General features: G+C 44.1%; 1 protein-coding gene across 2 annotated transcripts in view; it reads left to right on the top strand.

Annotated features, from left to right (window-relative positions):
- The window catches only part of ADAMTS9 (ADAM metallopeptidase with thrombospondin type 1 motif 9), a 79,230-nt gene that overhangs the window by 5,713 nt on the left and 46,751 nt on the right, over positions 1 to 26,766 (top strand). For both annotated transcript variants that reach the window (XR_010368666.1, XM_064432930.1), the window contains exons 4-16: positions 8,493 to 8,779; positions 9,742 to 9,825; positions 9,928 to 10,049; positions 10,415 to 10,455; positions 10,576 to 10,681; positions 12,544 to 12,690; positions 13,543 to 13,684; positions 13,898 to 14,005; positions 18,460 to 18,605; positions 24,224 to 24,405; positions 24,506 to 24,642; positions 25,688 to 25,805; positions 26,070 to 26,165. Coding sequence is in view for 1 of the 2 variants with exons in the window: in XM_064432930.1 (XP_064289000.1) it covers positions 8,493 to 8,779; positions 9,742 to 9,825; positions 9,928 to 10,049; positions 10,415 to 10,455; positions 10,576 to 10,681; positions 12,544 to 12,690; positions 13,543 to 13,684; positions 13,898 to 14,005; positions 18,460 to 18,605; positions 24,224 to 24,405; positions 24,506 to 24,642; positions 25,688 to 25,805; positions 26,070 to 26,165 (1,716 nt within the window). In the remaining variant the exon portion in view is untranslated. The remainder of the gene's footprint in view (positions 1 to 8,492; positions 8,780 to 9,741; positions 9,826 to 9,927; positions 10,050 to 10,414; positions 10,456 to 10,575; positions 10,682 to 12,543; positions 12,691 to 13,542; positions 13,685 to 13,897; positions 14,006 to 18,459; positions 18,606 to 24,223; positions 24,406 to 24,505; positions 24,643 to 25,687; positions 25,806 to 26,069; positions 26,166 to 26,766) is intronic.

The following is a 26,766-nucleotide window of genomic DNA, read 5'->3' as shown; positions in this document are numbered from 1 at the left end:
CTTCTTTGTATCCATGATGCCTTAAGTTTTACCTTTCATAATTTTTAGATTCCATACTGCCTTAGAGTGTGATTCTGTTTCATATAAAGTGTTAGTAAGTTCTCTTCATAGAGTAGTTAGACAAAACAACCCTTTTCCAGCTTGAGAACCAAGGACAGCCATTACAGCCTCAGACCCAAAAAGCATAGACAACAGCAAATTGAAGAGAGCAAACTTGAGAGTATGGGACTTCATAACCTGAGGCTATAGTTGAACAATTAACCCCAATATGTAAATGGACCAAAACTTGGAAAAGTGTGAAAACTCGTGACCAGTTGTCCATCTTGGGTGTAGCCATGGACTGGCTCTTGTACTGCACAAGGGGTATCCTTTAAAGGCCTTTTAATAAATACCTACTTTATTCCTTTAACATTGTGTAATCTATGTTCCTCTTTAGGCATCACCCACTGCCTTCATTTGGCTGATCTACGCTTCCCATTTCCAGCCCAGCTTCATTAGTTAAATACCTCTCTGTTCTTGCCTTATTTCTCATTATTCTTTTATATTCAAGACCTGTCTGGAGCTAAGATGAATAAACCAATGACTGAATGTATAGTGAGTGTGAGCTGCTCCCTCTCTTGCTGCTGGTCAGCTGTGCCCATCCCAAGGCTGGTTTGGACCTGGGCTCTTGGGCTGCATGTGAGGGTCTTACACAGTGTCCTCACTCCTTAATGAGAGCATTTAAAGCAGGAATATCCACCATGGGCAAAACTCGTCATGCAGAAGCAGCAATAACACTCTGATGGTGCCAAACTAGTAGGAAGATGATTAGAGCTGTTCCTGTTTCTGGAGGGGAGCCAAGGGGCTGTAGCCAGCAAAGAGGCCTTCCAGCAGTTTGTGCTGAGGTGGTGAAGTTTTGGAAACAGCTTCAGATGAGTGCAGGACAGAGCAGGTCTTACCTGCGCCGTGCTGACTGTGCCCCCACCCACTGCTGGCAGAGGTGGGAAAGCCCAGTGACTCACCTGCTGAGGCTGCTTTCCAAAATCCACCAAGTATTATCAGCACAGATGGCTGTGGGACACAACCTGCAGGCTTCGCATATCCCAGTACCTGCCAGAAATGGATGCAAAAAATGGTCTCAAATTTGCTGGTATTTTGTTGGGTGTTACAGCAATTTAACTACTGGAGAGTACATGTGTGGTCAGCCAGGGCAGCTCCACAAAGGGAAGCCCCACGTGGTCCAGGTGAGGAGGAGAGAAGCTCTACATGTAAGTTGTGCTGAGAAGGGTCCTATAAAAAGCAGAGGAGGAACCAGCAGCATGAACCAAGTCTTGCCGCTGAGCTAGCGTGACACAGGCACACCCAGTAATGTGTCACTGATTTTTCAGTTGCATTAACGAGTAATTTGTAATAGATTACCCTTTCATAGTAACTGTAACAACCTTTCCCACTGAACTTGACACTGGGGAACCACCAGGGCAGAGGAGTGCTGCCCTGTGTCTTGAGCAAGCAGACTCCTGTTGCTGCCAGCTCAGTGATTGTGATCTTGTTTCTGCATTATAATTAGCACCAGCTTGCTCTCCTATTTCCAGCCAGCTGCATGGGAAGTCACTGGTGAACCAATGGCACAAGTAGAAGATGGTCCTGTCACCATGTTCCATGTGCTTGGAAGGGCTGGTCAGGTTGAGGTTGCCAGAATGGGGGTTTGTTAGTGTGTTATCAGTGCCATGACCAGGGAGGAGAACTGGGGAAGAATGTGTTAGGTATCTGGTACTGTGACTAAAGCCTGACTTTGTAGTGTGTTCTTTCACTAGTGCAGGAAGGGATTGAGCTTTTGTTCCTGCTCCAGCTGTGGTTCAAGGTGTGTTTGCAGTGTTAAAATTGGCAATGGAGTGGAATGAGGCCAGTGATGGAAAATTTCCTGCTCCTTCTCCAGACCCTTTGTATGTTTTATGTTGTTACTTTGTAGCAGTTTCAAGGCAGAATCTTTGAATTTCTTTTCCACAAGACTCAATGTTTGTACTCCTGTGAGTGGTCTGTGGTGAAATCCCAGATACTTTGCACTTGGATTGTTGGTCTAGAGCCCTTTAGTATTTTTGCTGTTTCTTTTGGACTCTGTCTTGCTTCCAACTGTGTCCCTTTTTTTTTTTTTGTTTTCAACTCATTCATCCAGCAGAATTTTGCATTCTAGGTGTCTGGTTTCCAGGCAGGTCTTCAGGCAAATTCTGTACTGCTGAGTGTCACGTAAACTCAGGGTTGCTGGAGATCTGCAGGGAGGTTTTCTTAAGCCTTTACTTCCAGGTTGAGCAATCCTTGAGCTCTTTCAAGAGTGTTTAAGCTGTCAGCTTTGCTTTTGGCCTCAGGGTAAAACACTGACTTCGTTCTTCTCCTCAGAAAAGTTTCTTATCTTAAAGAAGTAGATTGTAATTTTTAGTCAGAGAATAATTAATTCAGGTTTCCTTCCCTCTCAGAATAAAGAAGAGAATTACATCACAACTCCCATATGGTAATATAATTAATTCTATTTCTGCCTCCCTGTTGAGGTAACAGCACAGTAAGAACCAGCTGGTGTTTGGTCAGATGGGCCTGGGAGGTCAAGCACATGTTGAGCTGGGAAAGGAATCAGTCTGTAATGTTTGAGGTATCTTGTGATGTTGGCCAGTGAAATAAGGTAAAAGACTGACTTCAGTTAAAAAACACTGATCACAGTCAGTGATACAAATCCCATAATTACTTTTGGCTCAAGATTCCTTAATGTGAGTTATAAGTAAAGTGCATGCATTTTGTTGTTACTCTTAGTATTGAAAATGTATCAAGCATCCATCTGGTGCCCTAAAGGTGTAAAACTTAAGATTGTGACTAAACAACTTGTTGTTGATTGGTTATTGTTTTGCAATTTAAACGTGGTACGTGGACAGAGTTAAATTATTCTCCTGGAATCAAAATGGACATACTTTTATCTCATCTGTGTGGACATCCACTGAAGGAGGACAGGTGGGAGAAGCAGGGGGGGATCACTTCGGTGCTTTCTATCTGTTCCCTATGGCATATACTACTGAAAATAAACAGGCTGACTATTCTATGACTGCTTTTCCCATATGTCTGTAATGTCATTATCAACATCCCTGAGGTCAATTGCCGAACAATTTCTCTTTTTTTTTTCTAATGGGATATTTTGTCTTATCTTTTACTGACTGTCAGTACGAAGCTGCGGTGGCCTCAGTGTTATTCCTGTTGGCATAGTACCTCACAGGTGTCACTAGACACTAGTGTGGGACACAGGTTGGTGTACTTGTGACTGTTGTGCATTGGGAGTTGCCTGAAGAGCACATGTGGGAGTTCTGTAAGATGATCTTGCATCATTTTCTGCCACATGTTCAGCTCATGTCTTAGTATCTCCTTTCTTAAAGAGGAAATTTATTGTTTTGTTCATTAATCTACTTTCTGTCTACTGTGCAAAATTGATAGCTTTCACTTACAACTTTTTACCTTAGGCAGAAAAATAATCTTTTAGGCTGGAATGCATTCTGATATTCATCACCTGGAAAGAAAACATGCAGAGTATGTGTGGTCTTTAGTGTGAGCATGGTATAAACCAGAGAATGTTTTGTTACTAAGGGAAGGAGATTGCTGCTCACTGCAAGTCCATGGTTCTCAGCATTTTGGTTCAAGCAATGAGAAGAAAGGCAGGGTCACCCTGACAGACATTAGGGTTCACCATCACCTTGGGCTTTGGCACCTCCAAGTCTCTGTAGTCACAGACACAGGATGCAGTGAGTGAATTGGGGTGAAAGTGCTGGTTTTTGCATCAGTGATGCTTCATGCCAGTCTGAACTGCTCATGGCTTTATAGCTTTGCTTTCTGGCTTTAATATTTTCACATATTGCAAACGCAAATTGCAGGCTCTGGGCTTGACAATGGGACTGACTTCAGCAGGAGGAGCTCCTGGACACGGACCTGGCTATAGCAGCAGCTCTGGTACAGTCAGGGAGCTGTCCAGAGGGAAGACAGGATTAATCCTGCTCATAGGACTGATCATCTCCGTGTGGTACAGGGCAAGGCAGTGGCTGGTCCCCCTTTATGTTTCAATCCCTGGCTCTTGTCCAAGCAGGGTGTGAATCTGCTGGCAGAGAATGTGTGTTCAGCTCTGGGTTATGCTGATCACAACAGCACCCACAGTAACAGAGGTGAGAATTTGGCCTCATGCAAATCCATCTGAGATACATTTGTATGTGTATAGAAAGACAGAGATACAAAACATCTTGATATAGTATTAGGATAGACCGGGCTAGAAAAGTTCTTTGGTCTGGTTTCTTACCTGTTTGTGTCCTAAAGAGGAGCCAGTTTCCATTCCATTTCTTGGCAAGAGGAGCTTAAAAATGTGGCTCAGTTTCAGCCAGTCTGATCTCTGCATGAAGGCAAATCCATTTTGCCTCTCTTCTGTTTCCCAGGTGATGGCAGTCCCTGGGGTGGCTGCTGTTGTACCAGCTACAGGCAGCAAATCCAGCCAGGCAGCTGGAGCTGGGGCTTGTACTGAAGCTTTTGGCCAGGGTTTGCTCCTGTGGAGTTGAGGGAGACAGGTCACACACTGACTGACTGTGTGAGGGGAGCTCAGCTGAATTTTGGTCTGTTTAATGGAGGTGTGCAATAATTTATTATCTGTGCAACTGGATCAGAGCTAGAAGTGATGCGGGCCAGCTGCTGAGTGGCAGATTTTGTTAAAAATCCTAGGTCACACATTCAGAAAACTTGTGATAATTAGTCAGTGTGAAAGGATCATACTTTTTTTTTTCTAGCAGGGAGATGTTGTTAGCTCAAGAAAGATAATTTTTCTTGCCCCTTTCTCTTGCTGTCTCTTTCTCTGTGTTTTACTTTTTTTTTTTTTTTTGCTGCTATGTGCAGCTCTTATGAACTTGGAGCCGAACTGGAATTGCTTGAATTGTTACATGTCTTACTTAATTGTGCAAATTGCCTTCTATTCCAAGGACTAGTTAATGTAGAAATGGAAAGGATTAGGACTGTTGGGATAAGTGATCATTCCATCTTTTAATATTTGGTTTAGTATAACAATAGTTACTATGTCAAAAGCAGATCCTGACTCTGCCCTGTCACCCTTTCATGCAGACAAAGTACTCACACAGGGCCCGAGTCTTCCCTGCCCTCTTTCTTGTGGTAGATCCAAAGTACATTTACCAGCAGGAAACATCTATAAATCAGCTGAATGGGTTCTGGGCTGAGGCTTCTTGCCCAAGCAAAAATAAATGGCATTAGTGAGAAGATGCCATCAGGAAGCAATGTCCTTTCATAGGATTGGGTCTCCTTTTAAATCTCACATTACAAAGAAGAAACCAAATAGAACAAAAATAAAGATGAACTACCAGTTCTGTATAAAGACAGTGAAAACAGCATAGATTGTCTTAGTAAAGTATGCAGTAAAATGGACATCATTCTAGCCTTTACCTGCCTCTCAAATGAATATGAACTGTTGAGTCAGTGCATGGGCTCGCTTGATACTTGAATTATTGAACTGTAGTTTGCATGGTTTTGAAGGGTTTGTCTACTCACTGGAGTTTGGTTTTTCTACAAAGTAAAAGAAAAATGTTTTGTTTCTTAAATCCATCCAGTTACTGCCAAGTCTAAGTAGATGTGTTTCAGGTCATTGCAAAATTGGTGGCTTGCCAGAAAACCATTTTTCTTCCCTATTTCTGTTACTGTGTTAACACAATAGGGAAAAAAAGGGAAAATAAGGTGAGGAAATACCACACCCTTTTCTGATGTTATGTGTGGCAGTAGGAAGCTGGTGCTGCAAAATCACAGTTTCGTGTAATGTGAGAGATTTTCCCTTCTGCCCGATGGAGCAGGGCAGCACGTTGCACCATTCAATGAGAGCCCTGCTGTTGTGGCCATTGTAATGGAGCAGGATATCAACAGAATCAGGCACACAGAGTTCCTGGCAGTGCCTGTGTGCAGCTCCCATTAATGTGGTCAAGATTTTACACATGGGTTGAGAGCAGTGCACAGCCATTAGCATTTAATTTTTTACAGGTGAGTGCACACTGTCTACATGCAGGAAAGCTGGGTGAAGATAACAGTTCACTACTATCAGAATCCAGGAGTGGCTTTCCATGCAGTGCATCCCCATCACTGCTGCCTGGTTTTCCAGTAACCAGGCTGACAAAACCCCAATACATGACCTGTCCAAATAGCACACTGAAAATGTTGGAGTGACTTTGTGAGTGGAAATAATTCAGTTGTTTTGGAAGTGATGATGTGTCTGACTTCATTTGTGTGCTGAATGGGGAAGGAACACTGATACTGTACCAACACTTGGCAGCATTACGTTAATGATTGGACTTGATGATCTTCAGTATCTTTTCCAACCTAAATGATTCTATGACTCTGTGCCAGATCTCTGCACGAAAAGGAAAGTTATTTTTCCTCTGTGCTAGGCATGTCTGGCTTTGTTAGACTCTGAGTCCCCTGCATGATCAGGGGCAGGTCAGAGCTCTCAGAACAAGATGTGGAATTTCATGTGATACTCTCTGGGTTTTGGGTGGGTCTGTGGGGTTTTTCTTAGCATGTGACACCAGCTGCAGGATTTCAGTGCAAGCCCAGTGAATATCAATTTCTTTTATACACCTGTGTGATGGGTGTTTTCAAAGATAGGTGTCTTTGCAATTCCCTCTTTTTTTGCCATCTAACTTCCCTCTGACTGGATGGTTGGAGGAGGAGGAACCTGAGCCTCGTGGTCCCACCTGGGCCCCTGCAGAGCTCTGCCTTCACTCTGAAGCCTTGTCTTCAGCCTCACTCGAGCCCTGTTGAGCATCTCCCCATCCTTAACACATTTTTCCCTGGGCACCTGCTGCTTTTGGAAGTCAGTTGTTTTAAAGGGAAATTTGAGTGGTGGTCTGAGGGTGCAGAGAGGAGAGGAGCTGGCTGAGGGGCGGGGGTTAGCACTTTCTCCTCAGTTTGGTGCTCTCCTCACCTTTAAGTTATTTGTATGCATAGTTGGCTCCCCAAGCTGATTGGCACTGAATGAGTCGGGATAATGTCATGGTTGCCCACGAAGCAGTGCCAGCATGAGAGCATAACCTTGCCAACACAAGGGCATTGATTAGAGCAGAGGAACTAGGGCAATCCAATTATAACCACAAATGCCATTGGCTTTCTCAAATTCTTACTCAAATAACTGCAGACTCTCTGCTGTATTAAGGTGGTCTGGACTATATCAAGAAAAGGGAATTTAGAGGACTTAGGTAGTACAGAGTAGGCAGGATTTAATTCTTAGCTACCCTATTGCCTATTTACACATAGGGCAAAAGGATAGTATTTTTCACATAGGTAGAAGCTGGCTGATCTCCTTTGCCTGCCGTGATACTGCAGAATATATTTCTTTATTTGGAAATTATTTCAAATATTCTTAAAAGGAAACTATACAGGAAAAATAACTAAGAAGTTTCCTATCATTTCAATCTTGTTTGAGCATTGAATATTCCTTTGTTCTGTAATATGCTTCCTCTAACCTACTCAATGGGTCAGATAAGGAAATGTGATATTTTTCACCACCATGACGAAATTAAACTAAAGCTACAAAGAGCATGAGGGTTGTAGCCTGGAGTCGTAGATGGGTAGTTCAGATCTGGCTTTATATTAAATGCAGAAGTGAACAGTCTTTCGTGGATGAATCACATTCAATTAGCTACTTCCTATGATGAACTGATTAAAAATTAAGTAGCATCAAATAAGCCTGATTTTGCTCTTACATTTAAATAATGCTATAATTACTTACTAATCAGATGGTAAATCTTAATTGTACACGTTCCATATGTTTTATATGCCTGTTCTCCCTCTTCACTTTGTCGTCTTTGTATCAGCATGGAGTATATTTTCAGGCTGCTTTTATGTTTGGCCTAATTGAATATCAAAAGCAGTATATGTGAAACTTCCTGAATTCTATTCTTTCGCCAGTGGCAGCTGTGCTATTAGATGACCTTTACCATTCCTGTAGCACAGAATAATAAAGGGGAGGGGGGGAGCTGAAGCCCAGCCGTGTTATTGTTAGAGACAGAAATAAATCATATATAATTGCTTTGCTGTGAAGGCCAAATCCTGCCGTCCTTCATGCCTGAGTTAGAAATACAGGATTTGGACCTTTGTTTCCTGTGGTTTCCTGGCCACCTTGGACGTGCCCAGAATCCTCACGCTGCTGCTGCAGTGGCTAATTACCATTGCAGGGCTCCATCCCTCCTGCACGGACCAGGAGCTGGCTCTGCTGCAGGGCATGTCCACCTCTAAGTGCTACTGGTTTCTCCAAGGTGGCTTTAAAATGAAGCCTTAGATGTTGAATTACATGGTGGGCTTCCACAGGGTGCTTCTGTTTCAGTTCCCTGCTTGTTTGGAGCAAGCCCACACAACTTTGTTGAGGTAATAGGTATTTTGACTTAGCATACACGTGGTATTAATTTTATTCACCCCAGAATGTACTGTATGTTTTTTCTGCCTTTTAACCATAGATCATGACCACAGTCACAAAAAGAACAAGCGGAAACACTGGAGAAGGCAGTGGGCAGAGAGCAGCATGTTGTCTGACGTGGAGATGTTGAAACACAGCCTGGAAGTGAATTCTTTTTCTGGGGACAGCAACAAGACGGGGACCATTGGTGAAAAGAAGAGCCACAAGCGAACGAAGCGGTTCTTGTCCTACCCACGTTTTGTGGAGGTGATGGTGGTGGCTGACAGCAGGATGGTCGCCTACCATGGAGCCAACCTGCAGCACTATGTCTTAACCCTGATGTCAATAGTGAGTGTTCAACCAGGGCGAGTAGATTCACCCACAAATCATTTTCTAGTGGTCACAGAGCCCCTCTCTGCTGTGTTCATAATGCAACGCCATCAGTTTGCCTTCCCTGGGCATGGAGATAATGCTGGGGTTACATCAAAAGTGGTAAAACATGGTTGGAAAACGCTGGTTGGAGTCTTCTTTCCCAGATCCATCATGCTTCCTGATCCTTCTCACACACCTCTCTCTTCCAGCTTTCTGAATATCAGACACCATGAGCAATGTCACTGGTTGTTTAGTCCACATGCTGCACTCTTCTTTTTACTTAAGCCCACGTGAAATAACAGCTGAATTAAAAAGTTACTTTGGGCACTGTGCCTTCCAGGGGACTGAGGCTGGTAGGTTATGCAGTTGCCTGACTTCCCTTGCTGTTGCAAGGAGAAGGAGCCTTCATCCTTGGTATAGTTCTTAAGTTGGCTTTCCAGGCTAAGAACAAGCACCTTAGTAGCTGCAGGTACTAGGATGCAGGAGTGCAGTTTCCAGTTCTGTAGATGTAGAGTGACTGGCAGGGAGTATCCAACATATTTGTGTCTCTGGAGGGATGTTCATCCTGTTTGAGGGTAGAAGTGCACTGAATATGTGGTCTGAAATGCCCATGTCAAAATCAGGCACTTGGAAGAATAAGTTGCTTTTGACAGTCTTGTTTGGTGGTCTTTGTGTCTCAGAGCAGAATGATCCTTTAATTTGGTGAAAGGTGTGCTAAAGCAAAAGGAAGTATTGGATTTCTGTGATACCAGCAGGTTTTTTTCATTCTAAAATTGTGCTTCTGCCAGGAGGTCTCTCCAAGTAGCATCAGAGCACTGAGCATAGCAGAAGAGCAGCCCAGGAGAAAAACTGTTGCAAAATTGAAAATACATGTCTTGTCTTAATTGTTTGTTTTCTTGAATGTTAACAGTAATTCCAAATATTGCTTTTTGAAATAGGTGGCTTCTATCTACAAAGACCCAAGCATTGGAAATCTAATTAATATTGTTATTGTGAAATTGGTCGTGATACATAATGAGCAGGTAATGGAAATTATTTTCTTCACCTTCTTCTTGACAATGGCATTTGTAGTGAGCATTGTCATGAATAATTAAAATACCTGCTTTCTGTGTATTGCTTATCAGGATGGCCCTGCAATATCTTACAATGCCCAGACAACATTAAAAAACTTCTGCCAATGGCAGCAGTCCCAAAACCACCCAGAGGGAAGTCACCTTCGCCATGATACAGCCGTGCTTGTTACCAGGTGTGGTGAATATTCTCATGAAAACTGTAGCCAGTTGTGTGTCAGGGGCCATGAGCATATAATATATGGGAACTGTTCAGGTTTTGATGTGGATGTAATGATACTTGCAGTTGGGGGAGCATGTATCCACCATAACAAGAGATGATTTTGAGAGGTTCAAGGCTGTCTAAGATCTGCCTGTGGGTTTAGCATAAGATGAAAAACTGACTGTGGTGGGGAGTTAGTTTGGACTCTGGATGATGTAGCAAACCAGCAGGAGAAGGTCCATTGAAGGACCAAGAGTTGTTTCTGCTGTTGTTACTGTGCTTGTACCTTAACTTACTGCTGAACTGAGAATTAATGTGTCAGGTCTGTTCTGCTTTCAGACAGGATATTTGTAGAGCACACGACAAATGTGATACTCTAGGTAAGGAAAACCTTTTTTTTGTCTTTTAATAACTTTTTTTGTAGTGACAATGTTAGTTGTCTGTGCTGACCCGGGAGTGACATTTCTTTTTCAATCATAAACCTCTCTGTTCTCTCCTAGGTCTGGCAGAGCTGGGCACAGTCTGTGACCCATACAGGAGCTGTTCAATTAGTGAAGATAACGGACTGAGCACTGCTTTCACAATAGCACATGAACTTGGCCATGTGTATGTTTTATGTAAATACATTTACATTTAAGTAGCCCAATATTTATGCTAACTAGGGCTTGCCAGCCAGGCTGGGAACTGGTACTGCTGAGCCTAATTATTTGAGGGGAGGTCAATATTCTTGGCTAGAAGATGCACCACTGAGGTAGATGAAACTATGGGGTGCTCTGGAGCCTACCTGAGAGCAGCCAAACCAGCAGGGCCATGTTTAGGGGAGGATAAATGACAGAGTACCACAAGCAGCACCTAAGAAATGACATCTTGACCCAGCTATTGGAACTAGTGAGAGTTTTGGGCAGAGGTCCTTGGGGAGGAACAGGACAAAGGATGCTGGCACATCTGAACTATCTTTTGGGACTGAAGTCTTCTCTGAGAGCAGGTCCTCAGCCTGCCACAGCTTGTCCCACAGCTCTGTGTGGTGCTGGTGAAGGCAGTGCAGCAGCTGTGTGTGAAGGAGGAACTTACCTCCATCATCTGGGAGGTGATGAGGTGCTTGACTCAGCTCTTGGACTGTTTCATCATGGAAAATCTTGTGCTGCTGGACATCCCCAGAAGAGACACTGCCATTCACCTCCTCCAGCAGAAATTTCTTCAAACGATTTTTGCTTTTTCTCACTACTGAGGCTTTTTCTCACTACTAAGCAGTCATGAGAAAAATCACCTTAGATTACAGAGTCCTTTACCCCTGACTATAACCTTAGGCAGCTGATTCAGTCCCAAAGCATCACATGCCTGCTTTGCAGTGGAGATCTGTAGGTGTGGGATGGATGAGTACTTGGGAACAGATCTCTCATTGTTCTAAACTCTTGTTTTTCTTCATGGAAATAAGAGAGCTGGCTGAGACAGTCTATTTTTAACCAGAGTAGTATTTGTTTAAATAAGACTTCCTGACAGAAAATCTCCAAAGTTTTGGTGTTCCCCACACCTAACCTGTGCCTAATTCCTTTGCTAGTGCTGCCTCAGAGCTGCTGGGGGGGTTAGCAGGGCTCCCGAGCAGGAAATGCCTCTGTGCTCTTTTTTTCAGAGAGCAGAGTGAAAAGATGGTTTGTTGGAGGCAATCTTAATGGAATACAAACTCCCCAGCCTTGGAACACAGGATCACACCAGGTCACTTCCCCTTCCCCACTTCAAACAGCGCAGTGCTTTAAGCCGCTCTGTCTCCATTAGTGAATTTACCACATTCTTCAAGGTGTCATGTGCTGCAAACTTCATGTTGGTTTCTGCTGATACCAATGCTTGCTGGCATTTTGTAAACCTGCCACATAAAGTATAAGAGCCAAGTCTATCCCTGGTGCAACCCCCATTAAGCAGCAGTGTGGCCCAGGGTGTTCTACTGCATTAGAAAATATTTTGTGTCCAACAGGGTATTGCCTGTGTGCATGAGGGTCTGCAGTCAGTGAGCTCATGTCAATCATCTCCTACAGAATTCCCCAAGATCAACTCTTGGATCTGTGGTCAGTTCCAGAGTATTTGCCATTTTTATGAAGGAGGGGCCAGACTCCAGCCTCTCTGCAGGATAGCAACCGTCAGCTGAAAAGGAAACTGCAGCTGGATTTGCATCTTACTCCAGGCTCCCTGGAGAACTTGTCTGGCTAAATATATGCAGTCATGGAGTGGAGAGCTTAGCAGGGTGCTGCACAGTTTTCCCAGATGAGTGCTAGAAACCCTGTTCATTAACACTTCTAAATTTATTATGAATTTGTGTGTATTAATACTTTTATTCTGTAATATTTGTCAGCAGCATATTTAGGGAAAATTCTTGGGTTTGCTTGCATTTAGTTCACACTGTTGCCCTTGCTATGCTAAATATTTGATGTTTGCCTCTTAGCTGACTCTACTTTTTGCTGCTCTTTTCCTCTTAGATTTAACATGCCACATGATGACAATCAGAAGTGCAAGGAAGATGGAGGTAAAAGCCAACAGCATGTCATGGCACCAACACTGAACTTCTACACCAATCCCTGGATGTGGTCAAAGTGCAGTAGAAAATACATCACTGAATTTCTGGAGTAAGGCTTTGCATATGCATGTGTTGGGCTGTTTTCACATGTCCATGTGTCCCATGGAGTTCTTCAGTTAATTTGGAGCCCTAGTGTGCAGCATTTGGAGGAAATCAGAGGATTTGTGTGTGCACACATCCTTTACCTAGAGCAGGAATGCACCCCTGGCATCCAGTCCCTGCCAGTTCAGCCTCATGATAAGCTGGCAAGGACCAGCCTCTCAATGGGGAAGAATAAGTCTTCCCCCATGGATATTGCTTTTAAGGAATGTGTGTTCTCCTCAAACCTGAAGAATGACTTTTCCAAGCTTTGTGGCCCGGATATGGAGCTGTGTTTTAGAAGGCAGATTGAATCTGCCTTTCTGCTCCACAGGTCAAGATAAAGCCCTGGCACTAATCCGTGTGGGAACACTGTTCCAGGAGCCCACGGGTCAGTTTGATGCATAGTGATTTGCCCATTTTGCTGTGATGCCTTCCCATGTGTTGTGGTGTGGAACAGAATGAGAGCCATGATGGTGTTCTGGCAAATCCAGGAGCTCAGTCCCTTGGGCACTCAGTGATTTTTTTTTTCTGAATTCTTTATAAAAATGTGCCAGTGCTTGCTCAGCAACTAAATGCACACTCAGAAATGCATTTGCCATGGTAACTGACTGTGGTGTGGTGGATAGTTGCTGTCACAGCACAAGGGTGATGGTGTATGGGTAACACACCCTCCTGTGCTTGAGTTTGAAATAGTTCTTGTAGTGCTTGTTAAATATGACAAATGTGGTGTACAACTGCCCTAAGGCTAATTCAGGCAAACACAAGTGGGTTCTGATCTCCCACCTCCTGTTTAACACCAGTATTCTGATTTGTGTTGTAGCACTGGTTATGGGGAGTGTTTGCTTGATGAACCTTCATCAAGAACTTACACATTGCCTCAGCAGCTCCCAGGGCTGATTTATGACGTCAACAAACAATGTGAGTTAATTTTTGGACCCGGATCCCAAGTGTGCCCCTATATGGTAAGTGAAATTGCACACCTTATTTTTCCTGGTTTTGCCAGAGCAAAATAAGGTCTCCTGGGGTTGGATGAATGGCAGACTCACAATCCATCAACTTACTGTCAAGCTTGTGAGTTAATGATAAATCCTGGGGGGAATAATTTCATAAAGGATCATGTGTCTGGTAAGGCATGTGGTACATCTTTAATGTTTTGATCTCTGCAATCCCTTAAGCAGATGCAGTGTCGGCGACTTTGGTGTATCAACGCCGATGGTGCTCACAAGGGATGTCGAACCCAACACACACCTTGGGCTGATGGGACAGAATGTGAGCCTGGAAAGGTCTGTAATACCTGGTGGTTTGTGGCTCTATTTCCTTGGGCTGAGGCTGAGCATATCAGTCAGAATCATCCTACCCTAATGCCAGCTGTGTGGGGCACAGCTCTGACTGCAGTGCTGGAAGCCCAAAGCAGCTCGATGTGTTTTAAGCCTGGTGGTGCCTGGGACATCTCCAGCCCAGATAGCATGATTAAAGTCAACTGCTTGGCATAACATTATTTAAAGCAGGTATTCCTGGAGTGCTTATCTTTTTCAATTAATGCCCTTGAGTGAACTTTTGCAAAACTTTTGCAAAGCTTCCCTAAGCTTTTGTTAGAAATTGCCTATGTCATGTAAGCAATTAGTAATTCTGTGTAACATAAACTTGTCAGCTGGCTTTTCATCTTGACAGCTTCAGAGTAAAATATAGAATTGGTTGACATTTTATGTATGGAACATTTTTGGCAGTAATTCATAGAAACTTCCCATTTCCATGTGCAATGTTAATTTCCAGCTAGCATTGTGGTTTCTAGGATAAGTGTTTAATTTTTAGTTATTCGTATCTGTAGAAAAATACTTGAGAGCATTTTTCTTTTATTGAGATACTGAAGCTTTTGAATAAAAATGCTAACTGGTTCTTACTATTTGTGTCTGTACAAAAGTATTCTCCATCTGTGTCTAGTAAAAATAGTGTAATATTATTCTACATGGTATAACTTAAAATTTTGCTTTTCTGGCTCTTAAGATCAACATTAATAATAATCATATTTTCTTTAGAAAGAGTCAAAGTTTTAAATCATAATCTCTCAAATGTACTTTAATAGAAATTCTGGATGCTATTTTAAATATAGTTTTCCATACAGGCTGTGGAACTCTTTGGAAATTTATCTTTTGATGTATGTGTCGGAAAACTTGATTGTTCAATTACACTTGACTGATTTCCTTCAGGACAATGAGCATCATGTATCAATTTGCCTTCCTTTCTAAGGGAAAAATGCAATTGCAGATTTGTTTTTATGGTTGAGAAAGTGCATTAGAGATGTAATTGGAATGCCTAATGTTTTTCTGTAAAATCCCCTTGTGAGTGTAGGTATCTGCAGAGTCCCTGTGACCTGAGACCTTGTGCCCTCATCTCTTCTCTGTTGGTGAGCTTGGGATCTGCTCACTGCTGAAAGATCAGCAATAACTTTGAAATGTTCTTGAAATTCCAAAAATATGGGCTGCAGCAAACCTGCACTTACCCTTGGATATGACCAAGTGATGTGCAAACAGCAGCAGCTGAGCAGAGCAGCACAGCCTCAGTGCCACCCTGTGTCGTACAATGTCCAGCTGCATGGCTCTTAATAAAGACTGTGTGAGCAAAAACACATCAGGCCACAGATTTAGACAATCTGACAAGTTTAGACAAACTAGATAAGTGTGATCTGAATGTCTCAGCTGAGAGCAGATGGGCTCTTAAGAAAAGCTATGGCAGCCCACTCGTGTTCAGGCATTTAAATGTGTTCTCACAAAAGGGCTTTATGGAGTAATTTTGCTGTCTGTGTGTTCATCTGATTCAAGCTTAAAGTTTGGATCAACATAAACTCTGTCCTGCTTGGTATTTACTTGGGCTTGTGAAGTGCTGAGGTGCGAGTCTGAAGTGCTTTTCCTTGGAATAAATTGCTATTTTGGTACTCTGCTGTGGCCAGGAGCCCTGTCAAACTGCTACTTGCTGACTAATGCCTCAAGTCTGGATGTTTAAAGCCCGTGCTGTATGGGTTGGCAGACAGAGAAAATACCATACCGTTTTTTATAGAGATATCTTTGGAAATAAGAGAGCCTGACTAGCTAAAAAAAAAGATCTAGCTAAAATTACTGGGATGTAGATTTAACTGGGCTCTAAATTTACTCTTAAATCAAGGGCATTAAAAAACATGGGAGTATTAGCTTACACATATTTTGCATGTGAGGACACCGAATCTGATACTGCTAAATCAAGCCATAAACCCAGCCCAGAGTCTGGCTTTGCTGGGTGATGGTTTTACCATGTTCCACAGAACCAGCTCATTGTTGGGTGGAGATAAATCTCTGAAAGAAGATAAAGGGGGTTGTAAATTTGGGTTACTCTCCACTGTGGTTTTCAGAGCTGTTTAAAGAATGGTGACAGTGGAGCAGATGAACAGTAATGATTGGTGTCTGCTGCCCTGTGGCAGCAGGTAGTGTGTCTGTTATGCATGCATGGAGCTGCACAGCCCCTTCTGCCCCCTGCTACTCCATTCAGCCAGCCAGCCCAAGGATGGCAGCTGGATTTGGGGAATTATCTGGAGCTCTAGGAAAGGAAAGTCTGCTGTAATGTCTTCCATCCCTGCCAGTGCTCTCCAGCTCCACTGTGTGTCTAAGATATTTTGAATTTACTCCAGACAATCTGCCTTTTATTCTCTTCATTCTGTGAGCTGTAAGCTTATAGGAAGGAGAACCCTGGCAGGCTTTTTAGTCTTTCTGCTGTATCTCAACATAGAAATTATTTTTAAAATATGAAAGGCATAAAGGTTGCACAGCCAGACTGTTCACAGTCTGGTTCCAAGAAGCACTATTGTGTTTTCATAAGATAATCTTGCCATTTATTTAAAACAGCTGCTCTTTTCCCCTGCTTCGCTTTACCATCAACTCCAACCCCCAAATTTTTAATAAAATCAATGGATGTAGATGACTTCCTGGTTAATATTCAACCATGAGATGGGAGACATATAGGTCATGTCACGGTCTGTAAGCCATGTTCATTCACTAGTTAGCTATTCAGTCATCTTCCCTGGGTCAGTGGTGCCAGGCATGACTCTGGTTAGATATTTAGCTGTGAGCATCAACATTGCTGCAAGAAGTTCGCCACTGGGACAGCACTGTTGGATTGGTGTCATGCATGTCTGTTGTTTAATGATAGCTGTCAGACCTCTTTGGACCTGTATAGGGACCCTGACCTTCAGGTTTTCAATCTCTAAATGCCTCTAAAGGAAGAGTTGTGCATTGTAATTTGTCCTGCAGCAAAGAAACAGGCATTTCAGCTGATTTTATTGCTGTTCTTTACTGGAGGGTTTTAGTCAGTTTTATCTGGGGAGTCAGATCTTTAGATGAAAGCAAATCTGGGGCATTTTGCAGCCTAGAAACCATGCTTGTCTCTGAGCAAACACCACATGCAGGACCCAAATTATGAGTTCTTCAGCTGTCCGGCAAACCATGTCCATGGGCAAATGCACCTGAGATCAGCTTTCCTCATCAGCAAAGCTGTATAACAGGTTAGCCTTCATGGGCAAAAGATGTCCCATGTGCTGCAGAGCTGGTGTCCTGTGGGATGCACAGCTCCTTGACAGCTTGATTCTGCTCTGTTTTCCTAGATAGCTTTATCCAAGGTGGTTCATAAGGGTGTCTAAAACAACAGGATGAGCTTGTGGTGTGTCCTGATGCAGCCTTGTTGTGCTATTAGTGGAAAGGCTGGAAAAACACAGTGCATCAGCAAATTTGACTCTGTTCCCATAAAGATCATGAGATCTGAACAGCACCTGGTGCACAGAAATACTACAAGGGAATATTTTAGCAATGCTCTCTACCTGTATTCTGTAGTCTGCAGCCTCTTCTAATCTGTGAGCAATCAGCAGTGTTTGGGCTTGCCATAATTACAAGTATTTAGGCATCTGCATGTCTCTGGGTTTAAAGCAACTATAGCAAGCACTGTTCACTGAGAGGGGACATTTTTCCATCTATTCTGGAGAGGCCAGAACGTGACTCTTCCCTCACTTCTGTAGAAGTCTGTGTAGTCCATGTAGCAAACATACCCCAAAGGATACAATTTATACCATGAAAATAGGGATAGGGGCTTGCCAAGGTAACTTAATCCAGTTTTCCAAACAAAAGAAAACGAGTCATAGCTGGAAAACAGAAGTGTAGACCAGGTCTTGGCAAGTTCTATGTTATGTCTGAGTGTAAAAAAAAAACCCTTGGGCTTGAGGAATTAATTTTTCTATTTTATTTGCCTTTTGGATTTGGAAGTTTTCTGCTTTGGGTAACTGTGGGGAGGTTTGAGTTTTCCCTGGTGTTTCTCCTCGTTGCCTGTCTCCTCCCCTTACACAGCTCTCTGTGCAGAGTTTCTGCAGCTCTGCAGGAAATCAGAGCAGATTTTGAAAAGCCAGTGCTGTGAGCTTGCTGTGCTGCTTAGCACCAGTAAACAGGGAATATTTAGTGGCTGCTGTTGTGTTTAGTCTTCATCCCATAAATCATTCCACAGAACTCAGCACCTTGCCTTCACTTTGCCATTTAAGGGTACGGAGAAAGAAAAATATGGGGGTGACAGACAAAAGTAAAAGATCAGTTTTATTTGATTGCAAAATCATTGTGTATGGCTAAGAAACAAGTGCGGCTGAGTCTTGTTGCCCAAGCTGATCACTGTCGGTCGCTCACAATGCAGAGAGCACAATCCCACCTTTGCCATGTCTCTCCTTCACGTGCAGCACTGCAGGTTTGGGGTGTGTGTGCCCAAGGAGCGAGAGGCGCTGGTGACAGACGGAGCCTGGGGCTCCTGGAGCCCCTTCGGGACCTGCTCGAGGACCTGCGGCGGCGGCATAAAGACGGCGATTCGAGAGTGCAACAAGCCTGAGTGAGTGCACGCAGGGGAAGGGCTGCAGGGTGAGAGGGGAAAGCACTCTGGGCTGCCCAAATGGGCTGAAATCAACTTTGGCTGTCCCCAGTCCTTGTGAGTGCCAAGGACAGGTGGCTCTGCCCTGGGGATGGGTGGCTTTGCCTGGCACGGGTGAAGCAGGAGCTGGTCATTGGTGTGTGGGTGAAGTGCTCTAAAAAGGGATCCATTCAACAATGAGGGGTAAAAAGCTGATACCTCCATGTGTTTATTACCTTCTGTTTTCCTGTGGAGGCACAGCTGGGGTCCCACTTCTAGAGGTGTTTTTCTTTCTCCAAAGCTGTGATTCAGAAAGGAAGGAGCCTTCCTTTTTCACCATTTTACCCCTGCTTCAGTTGCTTTTGCAGCTGTTCCTAGAGGCCTTTATAATAAAGTTTTCTACCGTGTTATTCCTGCTTTGTCTGGTTTTGCAGCTTTTGGCTGATTTTGCAGCTGATCCTTTATACAGTTATATTTCAGCTGGTGCAGACTAGCCAAACCTCAGCAGAAATCTGTGCCCCATTAAAAAGTGGTACTCAAGAATGTTTGCTATCAGCCTGGAATGCAAAATCCTGCACCATTTGAAATGGCAGGGAATTTTGCTGTGGGCTTCAAGGAGACAAATATGTAGCTGGTGCAATAGTAATAGCTTGAGCAACTGGTATGAAAGCAGTCTGTTTATGTAAATTATGAATTGTGCTGGTTTCTGTTTAAACGCCTTCTTGCAGAAGAAGGGGTGGGCAGGAGTCTTCCTGGGCTTTTATTTGGAACTGAGGTACAGAGAGGAGAGGGTCTGTGGGGCTGATTGCACTGAGAGGTCTTAAAAGATTCCTGTTTCTCATCACTGGTGTTGGATGGTTTATTGCCAAGGAAATTGCCACTAGAGATCTGCCAGGGATAGTTTCATCACTGCTAATGGCAGAAGGGAGAGCTTATGCCTATGACACTTGCGCTATGGTAACAGGAGAGGCTGCCCAGCACAGCTGGGCAAGTGTCAAAAGTTGAGGCTGAGAGAGTAGGACACCAGCACGTTAATTAAAACAATGCTAAGAAAAACACAAGTGCAGAGAGCTCTCATCTGGCTGTGCTGAGTCAGCATGCTCCATATGGTCTTTGGTAGCCATGGAAAGACAAAAACAAAGCATCTTTGCGGCTCTGCTGCTGAAACTTTGGATGCTGTCAGTGAGATGTGTTCCTCTCTTCTGAGAGGCATCTGTTCTGTCTGATAGCTTTTTGTCATAGAAGATCTTTATCCTAAAGGCTAGCCAAGGGATTTGAAATTCCATCTTCCCTGATTGCTTGCGGTTTGTATCCTGGTGCTTCAGTAGTTGTATTGCTGTGGCTGGGATTTGCAAAAGCACCTAAACACACTCGGCACCAAGCTGCCCAAGAAATCCTTATGATTGATAGTGGTTATTTTCCAGGCCCCCTTTCCTGAGCCTTGTGCTGGCACTGGCCTCTCTTTTCCAGCCCCTCACAAGGTCTCTGTGAGGAGTAGTCTGTCCTGGCACCACCCACAGAGCTTTCCACTGGTTGTTGTTGGTTTGTGCCTGTAATTTGACACCATAGGGTGAGCTCCCACCACCTGCGTCCCCATTGTCATGGGGCTGCTAAAACGATGCAAATGGATGAACCCCACTCTCTTACCTTTTCTCCTTCTCAAAGTACTTCAGAAAGAGACAGTTTCTCCTCTGTTGTAGAAGGCAGCAAACCCAACCCAAAATAATTATCAGTAAATCTTTTCTATTTAAAGTTGGTTTAGCTTTTATAAGTTTTTTCTGTGCATGAGAATCTGGGGTGAGATCTTGCACCCAGGAAAAAATTGTGTTAAATCTGGTGTTGAAAATTACATCCATTCCCTCCATGCTGCAGAAAATGAAGCTGCAGCTCCTGCCTCTCTTGGTAGAGTGCTCTGACACCTACATGATGAGTGTCCTGCAGGGATGCAGGAAGACCTGTAAGCCTCTGGAATGGCAACAGACTGTTTTGACATACCCTGAAGGAATGTGTTTGCTAACCAGACCAGACCCTTCCCATTGAGATTGCCCACATGAGAATTTGAGCCTGGCTGCTGGACAAAGCCCATGGCTGTGGTGCATCATCAGAGGGTCTGTGGTGCAAGCCCTTGTTTTCAAATAAAGACATGTTGCAGAATTATGGGAAAGGGCATATTTGATAACATGTCAATACCAGAAGCCCAGTTTTCAGGAATGGCTTTTTGGACGGGGGAATGTTATCTCTGGATGTGAGTCAGATCACATTTGCATTTTAGGCTATCACAGAAGTATCCACCCGTGCTTAACTGTCTGAGCCTGACATGTAAACAAATGTATAGATAAGTGTGCTAGCCACCAGCCAATTCCCAGTCCTAGGGCTTCCTGAAATGTGGGGAAGGATATCTCAAACTCATCTGTGCACACTGGAGCTTCACAGATTCTTCTGCAGTCACACATGAGCAGAGCCTTAACATCTGCAAGTGAAAATGCTCAAGGAGATGGATTAAGCATCATGTATTTCAGACCTGTTGGGTGGGAATGGGGATAAGACCCCATCATTCCCTGGGCCTGAGAGTTTCTGGGTTGCTCAGAAGAGTGCAGTGGGTCTGAGATGTGTGCAGGAGCCTGTCAGGGGAGTGATACTGGATTGAAAGTGGCCCATGCCAGCATTAATTGGTCAAATAGATGACTCTGAGAGAAGGGAAATAGAATCATGTATTGCTTTCCCTTCTGTCTCTGTGGTACATTGTTGATGATCCTTAAAAACATTACACAGAACGAAGTATGCTGTATTTCTTCATGACACTGAAAATTGATGTTATATGAGGGTGGCTTCTTTTTCAGGGTCAGCTCTTTCTGTCCCTCAGATTCTGTGAGAAGCAGTGCTGGTTAAAAACACTCTGAAACTGTCAGGGGTGTTTGGAGCTGTTTTTAAGTGTCAGAAGTGTGAGTGTGCTTCGGCCCCCAGCATTGTCTGCAAGGAGATTTACTGCCAGGGTTACAAAGCTGGCAGTTTGCAACAAGGTGGCAAGCTTTAGCATCCTTCAGTTTGTGGTGTGTCTGTGTGTCAATGTTATCTCAATCTCAGGGGTCATGTCTAGCGAAGATAAAACTAAATAGTAGCTTATGACTTTTGGATTTTATCTGACATACCTTAAAAAAATAAAAAAGGCTCCTGCATGTTCTTCATGTTCTCCTTAACTAAATAGTTGAGAGTTCCATTTTAGTTAAATTGATTTATATTGGAAGCAATGTGGTGGCCATAAAAATGTTGTAATTGCTTTTTTTTAAAATAAATGCCCTCTTAAAGGTTTGTATAACTCAGAGGCTTTGTCAAACTGCAGCAGTCCTGCAGAGGTACAAATGCTTTTGAAGTGAAAATGATGAATCCTGTTAATTCCCCCATGAATGACTCAGACTCGCCCAGGTCTGGAGTGTGCTGCTGCCACGATTAAGAAGTTTCCCAGTGTGCTGTGTAGTAAGGTGGTTGGGATGTCCCTTTGTAGCTAGAGGTAGCTCATGTGCCTGCGTGGGAATAGTCCATGGGATGGGCTCTGGTATTGGGAAACCCCAAGCAACTGCCATTGTGCCTGCAAGGCAAGGAGGAGTTGGGGCTGTGTCTGCAGGAACTGCTGTGCTGGGATAGCCCTGGAGCTGTCCCAAGTGGAATCAGGTTCTTTGAAGTTGTTTGCCACAACAAGGTGGACAACAGACTAAATCAGTAAAAAACAGGTTGAGACTCACTCCTCCACTAGGAACTGTAAAGGTGTAAAATCAGTCTGTCATCAGGAATCTGCAATGGCCACTGTGTTGCTTGGGCTTTTTATCACTGATACTTGCTTAATTGCAAACACCAGAAACCTTTGAAGTGACAGGCATTTCACTTGCAGATGATGTGAGAACTGCCCTCAGAGCAGGTAGAGCTGAACTTGTTAGCTGTTGCTCAGGGCTGTGCCTGAGGACAAATCATGTGGCATTTAGGGTAGGACTAGAGGGCTCACTAGAGTGACTGGAGGATGCTGGCAGGAAAAGTTCCATGTGTGTAACTGGTGGTGCTCAGCATCTCACCTGCAGCTGCTCAAGGACACAACTCCTTCTGCCAAACCTGTGAGCATGTCTGGTGTGGTGCTGATGGGGTGGTGGGAAGTCTGCCTGCCTTTCCTGGTTTTGCAGGCAATCTTTTGGCAAGGGGAAGCTGTTCTGTGCTTCTGTCTCTCATTTGTTTCACAGGTACTTTGCTACTTGAGTCACAAAGAATTTTCAAGCATAACAGTGAAGAATTGTTATTTGTGGGAGAAATGGCACTGCTGGGCTTCCTGAGTAGTGGAGGTGCAGAGATGCTAAAAAATTCTGTTCAGCTGCAGGAACTTGTTGACTCACTGTGTGTAGAGACCACTGTGCAGGTGCAGGAGGGTGCCATCTCTTTTGTTAGAGGTGCTGGCTGCATGCAACATGGAGATCTCGTGGTGAGCACCTCTGTTCTGAGGACAGGGGTGGCTCCTATTTATCACTCATTCATCTGCATCTTGAAGGGTTCTCCAAGTGTGTGCTCCTTCCCAACTGAGCTCCAAGGGAAGGAACATTCTGCCAGCATCCCTGGGGCACTGATGGGCACCTGGTCCCCAGGCGAGGCAGAGCTGATCCTGAAGAGCAGTCCTGGAAGGCAGGAGTTGTGAATGCACAGTTGTTGGAGCCTGGCAAGTCACTCTTCTGACTGCACTTTTGTTAGTGCAGGCGTTCATTTTTTGGGGGTAGGTAGAAGATGTAGGTTTTGTGGTTATTTTGATGTGCAGTTCATTCTTGCACCACTGCTGGCAGCAGATGAAATGGGAGAGGCTCTTTCAGTCCCCAGAGTAATGTTCTCTGACAAAGGCTTCATCTGCATATGAGAAAAATAGTTTTATGACTACAGCCCTGAATCTGAGTCAGGAAATTTAAAATTATAGCTTCTCCTAGGCTTATCCTCTAGGTTTTATGTGGCTTGGATGGGATCTCTCTTCCCAGTTTATACCAGTGTCATCCTGCTATAAAATGGGGGTGAGTTATTTATTGGCTGGTTTTGGTGCTTTGTGGAATATATTGAGGTAAAGTTGTTTCAAAGTGCTCAGCATGGCCATTTTTAACATTTGGGGCTAGAAATCCTGAGGAAGTAAATGCTGCCTGACCTTTCAGCCTCTGCAGGGAAGAAAGCCTTTTCTCCTGTAATGTTTAGTTATTTGCAACCCATTAGATCAAAGGCAAATTATCAGCCACAAAATCCATAGGACTGATGGGGTTGTAAGGAAACATGGGCCTGAGTGGGATCCTTCAATGTGAAAATAAATCCTCAGGTGGGGAGAAGATGTTGGTCTTCCTTTCTGGTTTGTCTCACTACTATGGCATCCATCAGAAAGCAAATATTCTCATTTTCATCTGATTTTATTGCATATGTGGGATTTTTATGTTAGACACCAGCGTAGCATTTCCTGATTGTCATCTGGGGGTATTAATTAAAGATATGCAGAAAGATAGAGCCCACAAAATACTGTTGCAAATCCTGATTGTACTGAACCGGTTGCAGAATTGCAATTGCACCTCATTTCCAGCCTGGTGTTGTCTCTGCAGACCCAAAAACGGTGGGAAGTACTGCGTGGGTCGTCGCATGAAGTTTAAATCCTGCAACACGGAACCCTGCTCGAAGCTGAAGAAGGATTTCCGGGATGAGCAGTGTGCCAACTTTGACGGGACGCACTTCAACATCAACGGGCTGCCCACGAACGTGCGCTGGGTTCCCAAATACAGCGGCAGTAAGTGGCTGGGGGGATGCAGCTCCTGCCTCCTGGAGCGCTGCCTGGGGGTGAGGGTGTTCAGATAACGTGCTCCTGGTGTCCCTCCCTCCCCCCGCAGTCCTGATGAAGGATCGGTGCAAGCTGTTCTGCCGCGTGGCGGGGAGCACGGCCTACTACCAGCTGCAGGACCGCGTCATCGACGGGACGCCCTGCGGCCCCGACACCAACGACATCTGCGTGCAGGGCCTCTGCCGGGTAATCACTGTCCCTCCTCCTCACCCAAGGGCAGCTTGGTGGGCAGGCTGGCGCTTCTGCACCCTGCTCCAGGCAGTAGTTGGCATGGCCTCTTCACTCAGAGGATGGCAGCAGTATCTGCAGGCTCTGTCAGCCCCAAATGGTCTGAAACTTGTGCCAGCCTCCAGATTTGCCGAAGAGCCACACATGGAATCATTGGGTTATTTAGGTTGGAAAAGACCTTTGAGATCAAGTCTAGCCATTAACCCAGCAGTGCCAAGTCCACCACTAAACCATGTCCCCAGGTGCCATATCTACATGTCCTCTGATACTACCAGGGAGGGTGACTCCCACCACTGCCCTGAACAGCCTGTTCCAGTGTTTGACAACTGTTTTGGTGAAGAATTATTTCCTAATATTAAATCTAAACCTCCCCTGTTGAACGTGAGGCTGTTTTCTCTTGTCCTGTTGCTTGTTACCTGTGAAAAGACCCTGACCCCCACCTGGCTACAACTTCCTTTCAGGTAGTTGTAGAGAGTGAGAAAGTCCCTCCTGAGCCTCTTTTTCTCCAGACTGAGTTCCTTAGCCCCCTCAGCCACTCCTCATCTTAGTCTAGACCATTCACCAGCTCTTCTTGGGACACACTCAAGTGGAACATGTTTGCACATCTGCCCTAAGCTACTGGGGGCTGTGGAATCTCAGCCTAAATCCCAGGCTTCTGTGTTTTGCCCCAGTTCTTCTGATCAGGCCCCAGAGCCCTACATTTCCATTCACAATTGTTCTTACTTTTCTCTATGGGAACAATTGATGCAAGAAATTTTTTCTAGTGAAAGCATTACCTGGTACAAACAGTTGTTCTGGTTCTTGCTTTGTAAAAAAGCCTTTTGTTGTAAAAACTTGTGGGATGGCCACACTCTAAATCAGTGGAAAAATGTGGGGAAGCAAACCAGTTTATCTCACAGCAGCCTTTGCATACACAGCTTTTGTGTGCCTTAATTAGGAGATTTGTCAATGCTGTTCTCATCTGTATTTGCTCAATCTGTTTTTTTCAATTTTTCTCTTAAAGCAAGCTGGATGTGATCATGTCCTGAATTCAAAAGCAAGAAGAGATAAATGTGGTGTTTGTGGTGGGGATAATTCTTCATGCAAAACTGTTGCAGGCACATTTAACACGGTGCATTATGGTAAGAATCTGTTGCTAAAAACTTTATAGTGAAAAAATGTGGGTCTATAAAAGCCATTATGACACTTAATCTACAAAAACACCGATGTAAAACACAAAATCCTTCTAGCTATAGTATATTCCATTTTATAACTATTTATGCTATCCCTAAATGAAAAGTATCAGCTTGTGTAATGTGAGGTAACTTAGCTCATTTCCCTTCCCCTGTAGAAAACAAATCAAGTGCCTGTGTAATAGCCTTGACTTTCTGTTGAATCTTTCCTAGGTTATAACGTTGTGGTTCGCATCCCAGCTGGTGCCACCAATATTGATGTGCGTCAGCACAGTTACTCAGGGAGACCAGAGGATGACAACTACCTGGGTGAGTTGTACTCCTTACTTCACTCCAGAAATCTGCCTGGTTGTGGTGATGTATCTACTGGCAGCTCTCCGCTAGGGAGGTTGAAGAATTAATTTGAGGGAGGTGTTTTCTTGGTGAGAATTTTTCTACATCTGCCAAACATTCAGCCTTATCTTTTTTTTTTTGTTGTTGTTTTTTTTTGTTCATGCCATCCTAGTTACAAAGTTTGGGAGGTTCACCAATTATAAGAAATATTCCCTTAGGGTGTGTCTAGGGCTGTGAAGGATTGTTGAGCCTGGGTGGGAGCTGAGGGACAAAGCTGGGAACCAAACAGGATTCTGAGCTCTGCTGGAGTCTCCTCACTGCAACTTTATCTCTGCTGTCACCATGCTTTGGTTGGTGCAATGTCCTGAAAGATGTTTGTGTAAACACATACAAAGAGAAATTATTTTCTATTCTTCTGAGAATAATAATTCTGATTTCGGTTAGTGAGGCCTTCTTGTCCCTCCCTACAGTGATATGTAACTGTAAAGAAATACTCTGCACCAAAGATGTTGGTTTGATTTAAACCTAACAGTAACTTGGCCTTTGGCTGTTGGAATTTCATAATCACTGTTCTCTC

The sequence above is a fragment of the Passer domesticus genome, chromosome 9 (genome assembly GCF_036417665.1).
Source record: "Passer domesticus isolate bPasDom1 chromosome 9, bPasDom1.hap1, whole genome shotgun sequence".
In the NCBI taxonomy this organism is placed as follows: domain Eukaryota; kingdom Metazoa; phylum Chordata; class Aves; order Passeriformes; family Passeridae; genus Passer; species Passer domesticus.
The sequence above is the reverse complement of the archived record's forward strand: the minus strand, read 5'-3'. Positions and strand labels throughout refer to the sequence as shown.